This window comes from Lingula anatina, chromosome 3 (genome assembly GCF_051362555.1).
Source record: "Lingula anatina isolate TDL-2025a chromosome 3, LinAna3.0, whole genome shotgun sequence".
Classification (NCBI taxonomy): Eukaryota; Metazoa; Brachiopoda; class Lingulata; order Lingulida; family Lingulidae; genus Lingula; species Lingula anatina.
In genome coordinates, this window is record NC_141769.1 from 4,315,088 (window position 1) to 4,333,963 (window position 18,876).

Below are 18,876 nucleotides of genomic sequence, written 5' to 3' on the forward strand. Positions count from 1 at the left end.
AACTTTTAAAGACATACTATGTCCACTAGATTTCTTATTGCCCCCTTTTAAAGTAAAAATCGATAATTGATCTACATGTACATGACATGCTACATCGTCAAATTAAATTAAGGGTTACAAGTTAATTTGCATTTGTTTTATAACCAGTGATTGTGCTACACTTATATGTATACGTTATGTCAGTGGTTGCATTGTTTATATCGTGTAAAGCATAACAGAATTAAGAGAATTGGGGCAGCATACTGTACTGCAGATTAATTACATGTACACAAAACATGTGACAGTTGAAGGCTTCAGAAAACCGAAGAACTAAAATATCTCGTACCGTGCATATTAAGAGTGTAGGTTTTACAATACACTGTATCTTGCCATTTAATTAAAATGGTCGTTTGGGATTGTGAACGACTTAAACTGCGATTTCATGGCGCGAAAGTCAAAATACTTGCTGCGAGCACCGCAATATTTATTTCAAACGATTTGGTCAGCTTTAGATCGGGTCTGTCGCTGGTTATGTACGAAAACTGCACGCCAAGCTTTCAGAAAGTCTAAAATAGTAACAAATAGGATAAAGTAAAAGTAGATTCCATGAAATTTTGGTTTAGTAGTTAATTTAGAAGCCCGTGGCTCGAGATTACTAACGGCAATTTTTCTTTGTGAGGCCTAAATATCAAAATGGCATTTCGGCTGGCATTTGCTTCCGCGATTGTTTTGATTGCAGAATAGATGAAGCAAATTCTCTTTGAGAAGAGCATTATAAAAACCAGTGACCTAGAGCGTGCAAAAAATATTATTATCATTTCAGTGTAAACAGCTGTACACTTACCCTCGCCCTTACCAAATTCTGGAACCTGAAGTCATCGCACAGGCAGTCCTCTACGCAGTCACGCAGCCGGAGCACGTGGCCATCAACGAGATTCTTGTGCAGCCCAGGGAGGCCCCGCTGTAGTTCATACCACTTGTTTAGTGTTTGGTATCTAATTAGAAAGCGGTGTTAGCAACAAGATACATATTTGGGAATTATTATCGGTCATCATATTCAAGGGACTCGTACCTTGTTTGGAGCAAATGCCAAGACAAGTGGTTTTATAAACTAGATTTCTCTAAGGTACTGGACTTCACATTAAATCAGGCAGTATATACAGTATTCTGCTTTCTTTCTGCTATATTAAACCTTTGGACTTTTTCGGCAATTCATTTGAACAGGTATGCTGTTGCGCGCGCTGCTACAATTTGCATAAAAGCATTAGACTTACCCTTTACCAGGGCCACAGATTGAATTTTCACTAGATATTCACAGATTATGTCGCTGGTTAAATATCGTCAATCTCCTAACTGGAAATGTGGAAAATGTGCATATAATATCCGCCACCCTGTATAACGGAGGCTCATATTGCAGTTGTATTCTTTTTATTCTTCCGTAAATACAAGTCATGATCTCCATTAGTTTAACAGTGAAAACGTTGATGTCTATACCCTTTACTGTAATCCTGTAATAATAAACAAATATAGTACTTAGACTTCGTTCGTTATTATTTTACCTTTCGTTGCGTTACAATCTAAGTATACTCATTAACTTGTTATACAGTTTTTCCAATAAGGGCTTTCGCTTACACGCTTTCGCTTACACACTAAGTTATAAGACTTACTTCTAGGTTTGGACATTATTGTTACTTTTGCATTTTAAATTATTAGCCTTTAACTATTGTTATATAATAAAAAAGATAGAATAAATTACCTTGACTTAAGAAATATCTGTTAAATGTGAAGCGCTCTTTTGCATGAAACCACATGGTTTCGGACATCTTATAACAAAAAAATAGTACCGGAAGAACAAAAATGACTGCGTTTTAACAATGTAAAAAATATATATATGTTTAACTGCAAAAATGTAAATAATGAAAACCAAAAGACAATAATAATTTAAAGAAACACAATCACAAAGTGTAAAACATAAGTAAAGTAAGCTATCTTCGTGCAGAACTTATTTCCCGCGTAGTAAAATAAACGCAAACAAAAAATGCATACTTCCGTCGCAATCTTGTGAGAGCATCTATCGCAATCACTAACTAACATTACTGGCTGCAGTTACACACCCCCCCCAAAATCTATCTAAGATTTTTAACAACATTAAGAGTGCATTAAATTAAATATAATACCAAAAAAAAAAAAAAAAAAAAAAATCATTTCCAATGTAAAACTGGATCCAAAGATCAAGGAGTAAATGATAAACACAAAATAAACACTATTTGCTATCAATACATTAACCGCTGCATGTAAAGGTTATATGTTCTACCTTAATTTCCTTTATAACTTGTTGCTTAAGGTAAATCCACATGTCACCTTAATATAGTACACTAACATACTTTCTTACACCCATAACTCACCGTTCACGCCCTAGACCTATTGTGAAACTAGCTTTGTCTATTTTCCAAGTCACCGTGAAGACTGAGAACTAAAAATGAAATGACATTTTTTAAAGGATTCATGATCCAAGTTACCAACTCAAACAGTGGGAATGAATCCAAAAAATTTATATCCTACCTTAAACAATAAAACTCACAACATCAACATTCAAACTTAACTACAAGTTTTAAACAGTTAGTCATTGAGCAACTCACTCACTTACAGTCCTAATTACATTCAGAGAGTACTAACAACTTTCAATCAGAAGCACTAACTTCTGAATTGGTCTTTCTAAAATAACTGGCTTGGTTTCGCGTTTTCCCTGAGAATTTAAGTCATCAGTTCCTACACAAATCTTGGCCTTGCGCACTAATTTATCCTTGCTGGGAATACATTCAACCACTCTGCCTAGTGGCCAACTGTTTCGCGATACATTAGGTTCCACAACAAGAACAATATCTCCCACTGTGATGTTTCTCTTACATCTTGTCCAGCACTGTCTCTTGTTAAGATTCTGAAGATACTCTTTCCTCCATCTGCTCCAGAACTGTTGTGTGAGAAACTGAACTCTTCTCCATCTTTTCCTGAGATACATGTCCTGAGAAACAAAATTTCCTGGGGGTGGTAGTGGCACACTGGATTTCATTGTAAGAATGTGATTAGGTGTCAGGGGCTCTGCACACTCAGGATCATTGATATTGGCTATTGATAGAGGACGGCTGTTTACGATTGCCATTGCTTCATAAAACAGTGTGCGTAAAGATGAATCATCCAATCTACCTGGGCAGAGATTTATCACTCCTGCTAATACATTCCTTATAGTACGAATCTGTCGCTCCCATACTCCACCAACATGACTAGAATGAGGTGCATTCATAAGAAAATCACAATCTTGATTGGCTAGGTAACAAGCTACCTTCTGAGCATCCATTTCCTTTAATGCAGCTGTGAATTCATTCCTTGCACCTACAAAATTGCTCCCTTGATCTGATCTGATCTGGCGAACTTTTCCTCTAATAGAAATGAAACATCTAAGAGCATTTATAAACGCATCTGATGACATGTCGTCCAGCATTTCAACATGCACTGCTCTAGAACATAAACAGGTAAATAACAGACCATAGCGTTTGAACTCCTTCCTATTCTGTTTCACAATGAAAGGACCAAAGCAATCCATGGCACTATATTCAAATGGACATGATGCTTCCACACGATCAGAAGGCAAATCTGCCATTTTCTGCTCTTCCACTGGTTTTCTCATTTTCCTGCATGTAACACATCTGTGAATAATTTCAGATGTCAACTTCCCTCCAGCAAGGATCCAAAATCCATTGGCTCTGACTTCATTTAGAGTCATACCACGGCCCATATGACCAATGCGTTTATGAAAATGAGATACAATCAATTTTGAAACATAGCTATCCTTGGGTAATATTACTGGATGCTGAACAGAAAAGGCAAAACTTGATTGTCCTAGCCTTCCTCCCACACGAATTACTCCTTTATTGTCTTTAAAGGGGTTCAATGTTGAACTAGGAGGTTTTCCCTCGAACTTCTGTTCTTGAGCTAATTTTATCAAGAATGTGGTCGTTTCTTGCCTTTCCTCTTCTGAAGTGAGACTTGCATTTTTGATACCTCTTGCTCTTCTTTTGAGCCTTGCAATTGCTCTGACTGCTCTAGACCAATCTGAAAATTTCTCGAGTCTTTCTATCATGGATTTCTTTTCTACTGTCTGTGTACTCCTTACAGAAGACATTTTGATCTCTGGGTCCATTTCTGGTAACTGTACATCATTGTGGGGCATGTCAGCCATCTCTAAATCAGGATTCCAAAGAAATCTTGGTCCTGTAAACCAGGTGGAGTCTCTCAACTTCTCCACTGACAAACCTCTTGATGCGTGATCTGCAGGGTTGTCTTCACTTCTTACATAGTGCCATTGCTGTGGGGAAGTTGCTTCTTTGATCAGCTGTACTCTGTTGGCTACATATATTTTAAATCTGTGTGTGTCATTGTTTATGTAACCTAGCACAATCCTTGAATCTGTCCAAAAATAATGACGGTACTTCTCTGTCATCTCAGATTCAAGAACTTTGCTCATTTTGAGAGAGACTACTGCAGCGTTGAGCTCCAATCTTGGTAGGGTGATAACCTTCAATGGAGTTACTCTGGCCTTTGACATGACAAGAGAACAATGTACTTCATTTTTCTCGTTCACAAGTCGTATATAAGAACATTGTCCATATCCAGATAAACTCGCATCAGAGAAATGATGAAGTTCTCTTCGCGTTACTGTTCCAAAGTTCTTTGGTATAAAACACCGCGCCACCTTGATAGTTTGAATATCCTTCAATTCTTCAGACCATTTTTCCCACTGTGGCATAAGATCATTGGAAAGTTCTTCATCCCATGCAGAATTCTCTTTACACATTTGTTGCAATATCTGCTTCCCAATAAGAATAAATGGGGATAGAAAGCCTTGAGGATCATACACGGATGCCACTGCAGATAGCACTCCCCTGCGTGTTTTTGTCTTGACTTCACTGGTAAAAGCTCTGTACTGAAAAACATCATCTTCTACATTCCACTGTAATCCCAATGCAGTGGAAACTGGCAATCTGTCTTTATTCAAATCCACACCATTCACCTCTGTAGCACGCTCAGACTCTGGGACCGTTTCTAATACCTCCCTGCTATTGGACAAGAACTTGTGCAATCGTATGCCTCCACTGGCACACAATTTCCTTGCCTGATCGATAATCTGAATGGCGGTATCTGCGTCATCAGAGCTGGTCAAACCATCATCAACATAGAAGTGATGCTTAATAAATTCTGCTGCCAATGGGTATTCATTCTCATAACTTTTAGCAAGATATTTCAAACCAAAATTGGCACAACCAGGCGATGAAGTAGCCCCAAAAAGATGTACTTTCATCCTGAATACTGTTGGCTCCTTGGTAATGTCACCATTTTTCCACCACAGAAATCGCAGGTAATTTCTGTCGTTATCTTGCACTAGGAATTGATGAAACATTTTTTCAATATCACATGCTACTGCCACTGGGTGTTCTCTAAATCTAATCAAAACTCCTAGAAGGCTACTTGTTAAGTCGGGACCACTTAGCAAATGCTGATTAAGTGAGGTTTGTTTGTAAGTTGCAGAACAATCAAATACCACACGAAGTTTTCCTTTCTGTGGATGATAAACTCCATGATGTGGCAAGTACCATACTTCTCCTTTAATGGTATCATCTGGAGCTTCTTCAGCCTCACCTCGGTCTATAATACCTTGCACCATGCTCGTGTACGATTCACGATAACTTGGATCTCGCTCAAACTTGCGTCTCAGATGATCAAGGCGTTGGAGTGCCTGGGACTTGTTATCAGTTAGAGCTGGTCGTCTTCTGAATGGCAATGGCATCTGAATGTGACCATTATCCAACTGCTGTATATTGGTTTCTTGTACTCTCAAAAACTGCAAATCTTCTTGAGACATCTCAACTTCGGTCTTGTCGTGAACAAAATCCTTTTCTAAGGCATTAATAACGTCTCTTGGCATACAAGGAAACACCTCCTTTGTCGTCACACGGTGACAAACTGAAGCTAAGTTATCTCTTGAAGAGCAGCCAACAATACTCCACCCAAGTATAGTCTGCACTGCATATGGCTCACTATTTCCACCAACTAGGGTATCTCTGGGTAGCAGTGCTCGTGGACAATTAAAACCTATGAGTAAACCCACATCACAAGTCTGTAGGGGAGGAATCTTGTTCAAAAGAGGCTTTAGATGTTGCCAGTCTGTTACAGTTTTTCTCGTAGGAATTTGTGTTCTGTCAGCTGGTATAAACTCCCTAGTGAATGCTTGATCAATCTCCAATGTCTCAGTAGACTTGAATCCTCTTACTCGCAATCTTCTGATTTTCTTGCTGTCTATGAGGGACTTTTGAGTTGACATTGTTGATAAACTAAGTGTGGCATGCTCTGTTTCAGCATTTAAAGCAGCAGCCGTATCTTCTAATAAAAATGTAGTGTCACTCTGTGTATCTAAAAGTGCATAGGTCAACACCTCATGTTCTGGATTTTCCTGTGTAGACACCCAAACAGGCACTATCATGGTGGTGCTACTCTGACGGTGATGCTGATTGACTTTGAGAGAATTTACGCTTTGGGTTTCTCTGCTGGTAGGTGGCTGCCGTTCTTCATGCATGCAGGTTGGATGCTTGCCCTTACAGGTACCACATACATGTTTTCTTCTGCAGTCACTGTTTCTGTGTCCCTGTCCTAAACATCCAAAGCACAAATTCTTTTTCACCACAAACTCCCTTTTCTTGGATATCGTTAAAGCGCCAAAGTCATGACATCTAGAGATATAATGACCTTCTTTCTCACAATATGTGCACAATTTTTTCTCTGCTACACCAGCATTAACATTTAGAGCTCTGACCGTATCATGCACCTTGTTCACCAATGGAGAGGTAATGGGATTGCAAGCCACTTCTGATTCTTCCGACAGGAAAGCACAAAAGTCACGAAAGGAGGGGTAGCCTTCAGTTTTCATAGACCTTGTCACTTGACGATTCCATCTGTGTGATACAAACTGTGGTAGCTTGTTAACCATTTTCCTGTTTTCACTATAATCGTTCAAAACTGTGAGTCCCTTGACGTGCGGCATGGCATCACATACAGCATTCAGAAAGTCTGAGTAGTCTCTGAGTGCATTTCCATCTTTTTCTGGAATCTTTGGCCATTTATCTAGCTTTTCTCTGAAAGACTTCTGTATCAGGAACTCATCTCCAACCTTTCGTTCAGCTTTCTCCAGGCATCATCAAATGCTGCTTCATCTGTTCTTAAGAAAGCTCCCTGAATCATTTTAGCAGCAGGCCCTGCTGTATACTTCCTTAGAAAAAAGAGTTTCTCAGTAGCATTGAGGGCTTTTCTTCCAATTAAGACAGAGAAGGAGTTCTTCCATTCAGGAAACAGCAATGGATTACCTGCAAATACCTTTGGTTCTGGAACAGGTAGGCGTCCTAAAGACAAACTCTGTTGAAGAGCTTCTGTTAAACCATCGAGGGAAACTGCTGGCGTGTGATCAGTTGTGGCCATAGGCGTAGAGACTGCATGCATGTGTGCAGTTGTAGCTATGGGCACGGAAACATCAGGTGCAGACAGGGAAACTGAGGGTACACGCACAGCTGCAGTCACAGGTAGGGAAGTATAGACAGATGTAGTCGCAGGCACGGACATCACATGTGCATGAACAGCTGTAGTCGCTGACAGGGGAACCTCAGGTGTTGAGGCAGCTGCAGACACAGGCGCGGAAACCTCAGGCGTGTAAACAGCTGTAGTCACAGGCAGGGAAACTGAGGGCACGCGCACAGCTGCAGTCACAGGCACGGGAACCTCAGGTGTTGTGGCAGCTGCAGACACAGGCACTGAAACCTCGGGTGTATAAACAGCTGTAGTCACAGGCAGGGAAGCTGAGGGCACGTGTACAGCTGCAGTTGCAGGCAGGGAAACATCTGTTGTGTATGCTTCTGTAGTCACTGGTAGGGAAACTGAGGGCATGTGTATCTTGTCAAACTCATTTAAAGCATCAATTTTAGCCTGAGATACACGTAAACTAGTCTGCATTTCTAAATCCTCCTCTTTAAATTTCAATTCTAACCTTGCTCGCTCCAATTCCTGCTTGACTTTCATGGCTGATGCACGAATGCTCAACTCGGCTTGTTTCTGTGCTTCCTCCAATTTCAAAAGACTTGACGTTGAGGAGCCACGAGAATTGGTTCTTGATCTGGTACTGACTGATTTAGAGTCTTCAGTGTGCTCAGTAACTGATGATAAATTCTGCTCCATAATTCTCTTGAATTCCAATAATATTTTTCTGCGAGGCTCATCAATAACTGCTGAGTCAGAATGGCTTTGTAATTTCAACAAATTATCTTCAATTTCAAAATATTGGTCACAATTCTGCAACCATTCTGCATATTCTTCTCTGAGTAATGTCTTGCTGCCGCCTTCTTTAATTATGGCATTGCACCGTTCCATAATTTTTGACAGTTCTCCAAAGAGTCGCTTACATCTTTTACCTTGTATCTCAACAGAATATTCCTTTCCCTTTTCTGTCATCGTTACAGTTCTTTTCTTCGTTAGGGAATTGGTTGACTCGTTTTCACTATAACGGAGGCTCATATTGCAGTTGTATTCTTTTTATTCTTCCGTAAATACAAGTCATGATCTCCATTAGTTTAACAGTGAAAACGTTGATGTCTATACCCTTTACTGTAATCCTGTAATAATAAACAAATATAGTACTTAGACTTCGTTCGTTATTATTTTACCTTTCGTTGCGTTACAATCTAAGTATACTCATTAACTTGTTATACAGTTTTTCCAATAAGGGCTTTCGCTTACACGCTTTCGCTTACACACTAAGTTATAAGACTTACTTCTAGGTTTGGACATTATTGTTACTTTTGCATTTTAAATTATTAGCCTTTAACTATTGTTATATAATAAAAAAGATAGAATAAATTACCTTGACTTAAGAAATATCTGTTAAATGTGAAGCGCTCTTTTGCATGAAACCACATGGTTTCGGACATCTTATAACAAAAAAATAGTACCGGAAGAACAAAAATGACTGCGTTTTAACAATGTAAAAAATATATATATGTTTAACTGCAAAAATGTAAATAATGAAAACCAAAAGACAATAATAATTTAAAGAAACACAATCACAAAGTGTAAAACATAAGTAAAGTAAGCTATCTTCGTGCAGAACTTATTTCCCGCGTAGTAAAATAAACGCAAACAAAAAATGCATACTTCCGTCGCAATCTTGTGAGAGCATCTATCGCAATCACTAACTAACATTACTGGCTGCAGTTACACCCTGGCAAAGGGTACATTGGAGTGATGATTTTGCAGCTGCATTGCGCGCAGTGCTGCAGAATTTTACAAACTGGTTGGACAGGTAAATTGGTCAATTTTCGACCAGAAATTTGATGAAGGTAGAGTTTTAATGCTACTTTTTGGCTGAACGAGGGGTTACATTGGATTATGACTTGGCATGTCGACTTTATTTTAGCTCTATAATAATACTACTAGTGATAATAATTATAAGCTTTTTATATGGCGCCTTACAATAATGGATAGTATAACTGAAATTGTTAAAATGACTAAATTTTTTTAAATCGTAAACACTCATTGGAAACGATTTAAAATTAACACTACTAATCTTATTAAAATATATAAAAAATCTAAGATATGTAGAAAGATTTAAAAATGTGGGTCTTTAGAAGTGATTTAAAATTGTCTTCTGCTTTTCTAATAAAATTTAATGAAGTAAAGATGTTTTAAAATTATTCGTATATGCGTTATTTGAATTCACGCTCGCTTAATATGAAACTTTATCGTAAAGACAAGGTAAAATATAAGTGGCTTAACACACATCCTCTACTTAAGACCTCCGGGAAAGCGTTTTGTCAATAGCGCCCTATTGAGAACGCTCAGGTAATATCAGACTTTAAAACGAACTGTGCGTTTTCGAACTCAAGCCTTAGATTTGTGAGCACGAACGTCCAAATTAATGGCTAAAACCAAGCTTTCATGGTACGAATGCGAAATTACTGGCTACGAGCAATATGCTTCAATCCACAAACCTTTAATCCGTTCGGCAGTTTCCGTACGTGCCGGGGATTGTCGACAGCGCATTACTTCCGTATTGATAAGCAGTATGGATGGTACATTACCGGTAGACTAAAGAAACATTAGTTTGATTGGTTTTGAGCCTTTTTTTATTTTTCATTTATTTTCCCCGGTACATTTCAATCTAATGTAGTTTCTCATAACTTATTTTCGCTGATTCAGTTGGTCTTCATATTTGCTTCTTAGCCATTAAGGTTTTGTCTCATGAATTTCCGAAAATAATGTGAAGTCGCTGCGACGTTTGCGTCTGCTCTACCCTTTTAAAGTGTGTTGCACAAAACAATCACATCGCTTTCAGTTTGTTACTAAATTCTTGTAACACGTGTAATTTAATACACATGTAATTTAATACTGTACTTGCACTTAGTCATACATACATACATGCACGTATTGAATTGAAATTGATATCCAAATTAATTTTCAATACATTTTATTATTATTATTATTATTATTATTATACAAGTAAGCTGATCACGTTCACATTGTTGTTTTTAATCCAACAAGTTCGCGCTTAATTCTTTGTTCGTGTGACAAAACATGGGAATTTGGTTACAATTATATAACTTCTGATTGCTGTTCTTAAGCGCCCTCTAGCGATGATTTAGAAGCAACGCATGATGTGTTTATCAACCACAATAGGGTGACCTGGCAAGTACGGGGCATTGCATTCTAGCAGAGGAAATCATATATTTAAGTTGAATTGCAATATTCTTTAGGATGCAGTCGTCTACAAGAGGTGAGTTCAAGCACCACCTAAGTAAACGGAGGTGTTAAATTTATACTGGTAGTTTTGATATGCCTACAAAATGTATAGTACATGAGGCGCTTTCAGTCGGATCAGTGCAACAGAACTTTGATTTTCACAATGTTTGAATATCGCTTTATCTAGGTCACACATTATTATGCGTGTTTTTATAATGGGTGTTTCATATTGCATTGTTGAAAACATTTTGTCTAAGTACATGTAGATGGGGTCTATAGTTGACTGGTTTTTTGTTAAAATCTCTTAAGAGATTTTAACTGACGGAGCCCTCTTTGACTCTGCATAGTCACGCGATATCGAGCGAGATTTTATGGCGACCTACTTAAAACCGCGCGAAAAGCAGACAACAACAACACTTTATAACAATAATATTAGATTCATAAGATATATTCGTCTTATTGCTCAAAATGCATTAATATCTACAATATGTGCAGTTCTGGACTTTTCGTTATCCAACGCACTGTACAAAACTCGCGACTTGCGTCTGAGGATTGCATCACGCGTCTGCTTTCAGGCCGTTATCTGAAGCCTGAGAGATGTTGTTTAACTCCCACATCACGCGGCTGGAAGTTTGATTCAGAACTAATATAATGGAGTATTTTGCCACCGGAATCCGCGGAGTTCCTTCCACGAAAGCTGCACAAGAATGGTGTTCAGTTTCAAACACCCGCACAACGCGTAGGGTAAAACATGGCGGTGCCTAGGACGCATTGTCCAATCATAGTAAGAAGTTTCGAAGTTCCTTTACTAGTACAAATGATGTTTTTTACGTCGTGTTCATCAAGGTCCTCCTATATGTATGTACTAGTGCATAGAGGTTCTCTGCCGTACTCATTATACGCTTGCTCACGACCCTAAATTTGCTCAATTCTAACAGTTGGTGTGCCGCCAGTCAATGATATCAAATTAGAAGGCTTTGACCAAACAGATGATAACAGAAGTTAACCAGAGTGAAATGCAGATGGCGTTGAGTGTGTTAGTTGTCCAATTGCAGTGGGCGGTAGTTTTACGGAACATATTTAAATTACTCAATTGGCCTCAGCCAGTCGTTAGCCTAAGAGGGTTAACCTCACAAGACTGAAGTACAGGTACATTGAGAATTTTTGATATTGCACACAGTACCCTAAATAATATGAACAGCGACCTTGGCCTCCTTTGTCAAAAATATGCGTAATATGAAATAAAGCACAGGTGCTAAGCTGATTTATCTCCCCTATTTCTTTAGTCTTCATCCAGTCGGGGCATATTACGTAAGCTCAGCACCTGTGCTATACTTTATTTAATGCCAGAAATATCAAAATTCAACGTAATTCTGTCTTGGAATTCCTAGCTGTTGAGCTGAGTAGCATGAACTACAGAAAATGGCAATGTGTCACCGGAAGGATGGAAGTAAAAAACACAAAACGAAGATTCTGCAGTGCTGCCTTTTTCCGATATTGATGTAACATATATATATATATATGAGGTTGCGTATGTATGATTGTGGTTGTGTTAGTGTAGTGTGTTCGTGCCTTTTTGTTTGTGTTCGTTCGTCTCCGTTTCTTTATATACGTAACACGCCCCTCTTTCTTAAGCCCCTATTTCACACAGACCACGAATCCCACGAATGGCCATGAATTGACAAATTTCACGATTCGTGGTTGAATCGTAATCAGTTCGTGAAGTTCTTAACAGATTCGTATCTATTCGTAGTCAGTTCTTGCACTTCTTGACCAACAGGAATTGGTGGCAAAATCTTTGATGCCCCTATTTCACACAGACCACGAATCCCACGAATCGCCAGGAATTGAAAATTTCAGGATTCGTGGTTGAATCGTAATCAGTTCTTGAAGTTCTTAGCAGATTCGTATATAATCGTAGTCAGTTATTGCAATTCTTGATCAATTCGTGGCAAAAAATTTGAGCTGTTCAAAGTTTTGGCCACGAACTCTCGATTCCAAAAAAATCGTAGTGAATTTTCTGGACAATATTCGTGCGATTCCAACCGAATCCCACGAATATTCGTAACACTATCGTACCTGTATCGTAACTGAATCGTGAGCGTCGAATTCGACCAGAAAATTGGCAAAATCTCACGAATCCTCACGAATCCTGAAATTTGTCAATTCCTGGCGATTCGTGGGATTCGTGGTCTGTGTGAAATAGGGGCCTTACGCGGCACATTCGTTTCTCGTTTCTGCCACGTCAACTTACAGGTGAGATAGACTTGATTGGTTTGCTTTTCATTTTCTTTGTGTTAAGATTTTGTATTTCTTTAAGTTATTTTGTTTGATATTTTCAGTGCTTGTTCTTTTCATCCTTATATTGTTTAGAAGTTTAGTTTAATCATAAAAATAAGTATAATTAGTTCATAAATGTTGTTCACGTAAATATTTCTATGTAAGTTCAGTTCTGCATTAAGTTCTTTTTGTTTATTTGTAAAGTATTAATAAGACATACGTTTCTCGTTTCTGCCACGTCAACTTACAGATTAAACTCGGGTTCTTAATAAAGTACAGTGAAAGCTGTTACATTGATAGGGTGGTCTTTGTCTAATGAAATAAGTTTTATTCATTAAACAGAAAATTTAATACAATTTTCAGATGACAAACCTCTTTATGGAAAGGTTGCCGTGGTAACAGGAGCCTCTAGTGGCATTGGTGCTGCCATCTCTCGTCAACTGGCTGCTGCTGGTGCCAAGGTTGCCATGGCAGCAAGGCGGGAGAACCTGTTAAAAAAAATCCAGGATGAAATTTCAAAGGAAGGGGGCGCAGCTCTAGCAGTGAGATGTGATGTAACGAACAGAGCTGAGGTAAAAAGGGTGTGGCATGTGTATGAATGAGATGCCAGTCGTGTTATGAATTGGGGCAGGAAATTTTCAATAAGATTCGCGTTTGGCAATATTTGCATAATTTCAAGAAATAAAACAGAGAAAAAGATTTGTTTGGTATTAACGAGAGTTTGAGGGAAAGGCGACGAGTTCTATGCGGCATCTTCCGGTACAGTTCTTCAAAGTGAAAGCAACGTTGTTCTTTACATGGTAAGACTACGGTGTACGCTTATACTGTACCTTGTACCTATTTAGTGGGATCCTTAAAATTAAATTTTTAAAAGTATTCTTAAAATGGTTAAATTGTTATTGATAATAATGATCTTAAAACCAAGCACTTAAAGAGTACAATTCTAAATATCTGCGCGCAGGTGAAGGAGCTTATTCAGCACACAGAAAGCACCCTGGGTCCCGTGGATATCTTGGTGAACAATGCGGGTATCTGGGTGATAAGGTGTATGAAGAACCTTCACGAGGAGGAATGGGATCAGCAAGTGGATGTGAACATCAAGGTAGGGCCACCGTGGTTTCCAGAGTGTACTGGCAGTCACCAATTATTGGCAATCCTCAAGCTTAGAATGGGATTGGTTGTTTTGTACCATTTCAATTACACAAGCGAATTATTATTTATTTAGAAATCCATGCTTCTTTCTTGCTTAACATGAAGGAAACGCCAACATAGACTACTTTTATTTGATGGTAATTTTCTAGTTAGAAGGTCTTACCTTGGCAAGGTTCACCCGTAGACACGCATTTTAGGCCATTTAGACAAAAGATGTGTCGTTGGAGCATCCTCAAATGTGTATAAAATCTTTGATTTTTCCAAAAAGCATCTGTCAGAATTTTCTTATTCAGGGGGTGTTGAACTGCATTGGGGCTGTGATCTCCGGGATGTGTGAAAGGAAAAGAGGTCATATCGTCAACATGTCATCACAAAGTGGAAAGACGGTAATAGTTAATTGCCAGCTCTCCCTTCTGTATGAAAAATGCAAGTGGGACTCTCCGATTCAGTCAGAAAGCCTGTTGACCTATCAGTTTTCAGAGTTGCAAAAATATTCCTTGGTGATTTTCATCATTTTGTTTCAAACTTGGTTAACTTAAACCTATTTTGTTTAGTAAATCAGTTTGTTCTTACGTCCCTCATTCTGCAAATCAAATCACCTACAACTATTCATTCAATAGCAATTTTACTTCAAAAAGTGCAAGGAACCTTGTCATCAAATTCATACTGTTCAAAACCCAGTTACTTGTCATTTTTTATATTCATAGCACCACCGTAACCGCATTGAAACAAATTCGTCTAAACAAATTTTATATACCAGTAGTTACGTACGCTACACTGAAGGTAATGCACATGTAGAGCTCTAATAACTTCATGAAATTTAACGCGTTTTACATATTTGGATCAGACATGCAGCAAACCTTCAATTTAATTCAGTTCTGTTGAAATGCACATTAATCCATTGCATATATTACTATGACATTACAGCCTTTGGTAGGGATAGCCGTATACACAGGGTCGAAGTTCTTCGTAGAGGGGATGTCACGGACGCTTCGTCAAGAAGTTTGTAAGGATGGTGTACGTGTAACATGTATCCAGCCTGGCGAAGTTGAAACGCCCGGTTTCGCCAGGTATTTAATGACAATGGAAGATGAGCAGGTAAAACCTTTGAAGACATACTATGTCCACAAGATTTCTTATTGCCCCCTTTTAAAGTAAAATGACATGCTTTAAAATAAAATGACATGCTACATCAATTTATCGTCAAATTAAATTAAGGGTTACGAGTTAATTTGCATTTGTTGTATAACCAGTGATTGTGCTACACTTATAAGTATACGTTTCCTCAGAGGTTGCATTGTTTATATCGTGTAAAGCATGACAGGATCTAGAGGATTAAGCAGCATACTGCACTGTAGATTAAGCACATGTACACAAAACATGTGACAATTGAAGGTTTCAGAAAACCGAAGAACTATCAATATCTCGTACCGTGCATATTCAGAGTGTAGGCTTAACAATACCTGGCCTTTTAGACAAATTGGTCGTTTAGGATTGCGAATGGCGGTTTGTGATTATGAACGCCGAATTATAGACTTGAGCTGCGATTTCATGGTGCGAACGTCAAAATACTTGCTGCGAGGACCGCAATATTTATTTCAAACGGTTTGGTCAGCTTTAGATTTGGTCTCTCGCTGTTCAAGTACGAAAACTGCACGACAAGCTTTCGGAAATTCCAAGTCTAAAATAGTAACGAATAGGATAAAGTAAAAATAGTTTCCTTAGAGGACCGTGGTTTAGCATTTGATATGATAACCATGGAAATACGGCAGTTTTCAATAAAATTTTCAAAGCAAAAATCTAAACAACATAGAGAAAATGAAAGAGACATTTGGAAAAAAATCAACGCGCTACAAGCCGAGATAGACAATCAATTTAATAAAGAAAAAGCTAAAGAATTAGAAAAACTTAAGACTGAATATGATTTAATCTTAGAAGCTAAAACTGAAGGTGCAATAATGCGCAGTAAAGTGAGATGGTACGAAAAGGGCGAACGCAATACAAATTACTTTATCAACTTGGAAAAACGGAATCGGGTCAGAAATACAATTACAAAACTAGAAATTAATGATACACTAACAGTAACTAACGATAAAGATATTCTACAAGAACAGGAAAAGTTTTATGAAAATTTGTACACCTCACAGAACACTACCTTTAACGAGAGAATCTCAAACAAATTTTTCAATGTACAAAACATACCCCAAATTCCAAACGACCTAAAAATCGCATGTGAAGGAAAGCTAACCATCAACGAGTGCAAAAACGCACTCAAAGAACTTACAAAAAAGAAGAATAAAACCCCGGGTGTCGATGGGCTCTCCGCAGAATTTTACATGAAATTCTGGGAAGAATTAGGAGAGGAAATGGCAGACTGTTTAAATTTTGCTTTTGAAACTGGTCAGTTAAATATTAGCCAACGGCAGGGCATAATAACACTAATTCCCAAAAAAGACAAGGATAGACACCGTTTGGAAAACTGGCGACCTATTTCTTTGCTAAGCGTAAGCTACAAAATAGCCGCAAAAGCACTTGCAAAACGAATGGAAATGACTTTACCAACCATTATCAACAAAAACCAAACCGGGTACGTTAAAAAAAGATATATCGGTGAAAATATAAGACTCATCTGGGATCTTATGTACTCAACAAAAAGGCAAAATAAAGAAGGGATGGCAATTTTCTTAGATTTTAAAAAAGCGTTCGATTGCATTGAATGGGAATTTATAAAAAAATGCCTGAAAATATTCAACTTTGGCCCTGACTTCATTCAGTGGTTTGACATTATGTACGCCAATGCTTCCAGTTGTATTACAAACAACGGATATTCCTCGCGATTCTTTTCAATTACAAGAGGTGTAAGACAAGGATGCCCACTGTCCGGCCCTTTATTCGTGCTGGCCGTAGAAATACTAGCCTGCGCAATACGCGCAGATCCATCCATACGGGGAATTACTATTGATCGTCATGAACACAAATTATGCCAATATGCCGACGATACAACGCTATTTCTAAATGATGTTGGGTCCGCTAAAAACGCATTGAAATTAATATCTGAATTCAAACAAATTTCTGGTTTAGAACTAAACTTGAGCAAGTCCGAAGCCCTGTGGCTTGGAAGCAATAGATTCAACGACGAAAAGCCCCTCGGGTTGCTATGGCCGGATAGACCAATAAAAGCTCTCGGAATTCATTTCTCTTACGATTACGAAAGCTGCAGGTTTCTAGACTTCGATAGTAAAGTTGATCAAATTGAAAAGCTGCTTAACCTTTGGTCCAGCAGAGACCTCACATGGATTGGAAAGATACAAATACTGAAAACATTGGGTCTGGCTAAACTGGTTTATGCTAATACAGTTCTTGAGACCCCAAATGATATTATTTTGAGGATAGATGCTTCATTCAAAAAATTTCTATGGAATGATAAAAAACCAAAATTAAAGCAAAATACATTAATAGCCCCAAAGAGTAAAGGTGGTTTAAATTTGACGCATGTGCCATCGCACGTGCGGTCTCTGAAGGCCTCAATGGTTAAGCGCATAATGTTAGCTGACAACGATGATCCGTGGGTTATAAACATACTGAAATATTTAAGAAGTGTGGGAGGAAAACTTATTTTCAGTTGTAATTATGAACTGAAGAATATTAACATTTCGGACATACCACCTTTTTACGTAGCCATGCTAGATGCATGGAGTAATGTAATACAAACAGACCCTAATAATGCCTCCGATATAAAGAAACAGATAATATGGAATAATAGATTCATACTTGTAAACAAAAAGTCAATATATCTAAGGCATTGGTCAAAAGCCGGAGTAAATTATATGCAAGATATTATAAATATTAATGGTGAATTTATATCATTAGAAGAAATAATAAATCAACACAACTTCGACATTAAGCTGCCGAATTTTCTAGAATACGAAAAAGTAAAAAAAATCAATTCCGATATCATGGTTACGTAAACTTCGGGAAAATGCAGAAACAGTTGACAACACAGACTCAGATGAGATAGTATGGACTCTAGCCTCTACAAAAACCATTTACGATAAGCTAATAGAAAGAAATGTAATAAATTTACCCACAGCAAGTTTGCATCTTATCAAATCAGGCGTAAGTGAAAATGATTGGCAGAGAGTTTTCTTGATACCATTTGAGTCTGTCAAAGAAACTCAACTACAAATAATGCAATACAGAATAATTCACAATGTGCTGTACACAAATTCTACACTGTTCAAAATGAAAATAGTTACTAGCCCAGGATGTATTAACTGCCATATGAAAGAAACAATAATACATCGTTTTGTAGAATGTGTACGTGCAAGAAATTTTTGGATTGCATTTGAAAACTGGTGGAACATTCCGAATAACACCATACACTTCAGAAAAAATGAAAAAACTATAATGTACGGGTGTCTGTCAAGCGACCAGCGCGTAAAAGCTTTAAATTTCTGCATTATTGTGGCTAAACAATTCATAAACAAAAATTCAGAAAATCCATCAGTCTATGATTTTGAACTGTTTCTGCATTTTCTTAGTCAGAAGAAGAAAATAGAAAAATACATTGCTATAAAGACAGGAAAAGAAGACAGGTTCAATACAAAATGGAAACGCATTCCTACCATAACGTGT

The 18,876-nt window shown here is 38.0% G+C and overlaps 2 protein-coding genes and 1 long non-coding RNA gene across 5 annotated transcripts in view; 1 reads left to right on the plus strand and 2 right to left on the minus strand.

Moving 5' to 3' along the window:
* LOC106154797 (uncharacterized) overlaps nt 1-18,876 on the plus strand; it is a 33,831-nt gene that overhangs the window by 4,061 nt on the left and 10,894 nt on the right. Inside the window, exons 1-5 of one of the 3 annotated variants that reach the window (XM_087008160.1) lie at nt 10,704-10,843; nt 13,453-13,661; nt 14,051-14,191; nt 14,535-14,627; nt 15,169-15,339. In XM_087008160.1, coding sequence (XP_086864286.1) covers nt 10,825-10,843; nt 13,453-13,661; nt 14,051-14,191; nt 14,535-14,627; nt 15,169-15,339 — 633 coding nt within the window. In that variant the 5' untranslated portion in view covers nt 10,704-10,824. Of the gene's footprint in view, nt 1-10,703; nt 10,844-13,452; nt 13,662-14,050; nt 14,192-14,534; nt 14,628-15,168; nt 15,340-18,876 lie in introns of those variants that run through there. The other 2 variants (XM_087008162.1, XM_087008161.1) reach the window with 2 other exon arrangements.
* Nucleotides 1,391-4,898, minus strand: LOC147762803 (uncharacterized). Its single transcript, XM_087008159.1, has 2 exons — nt 1,736-4,898; nt 1,391-1,487 (listed from the first exon to the last, which is right to left on the minus strand). Exon 1 carries the CDS (start codon nt 4,829-4,831, stop codon nt 2,651-2,653), a length of 2,181 nt encoding a protein of 726 aa, XP_086864285.1. The 5' UTR covers nt 4,832-4,898; the 3' UTR covers nt 1,391-1,487; nt 1,736-2,650.
* On the minus strand, nt 8,591-9,285 carry LOC147762804 (uncharacterized). The gene is made up of 2 exons (XR_015333395.1): nt 8,936-9,285; nt 8,591-8,687 (listed from the first exon to the last, which is right to left on the minus strand). It is a non-coding gene; the product is annotated as an uncharacterized LOC147762804 (long non-coding RNA).

Coding starts and splice junctions, on each gene's coding strand:
- LOC147762803 (XM_087008159.1), bottom strand. CDS start 4,831: ATGTGTAAAGAGAATTCTGCATGGGATGAAGAACTTTCCAATGATCTT.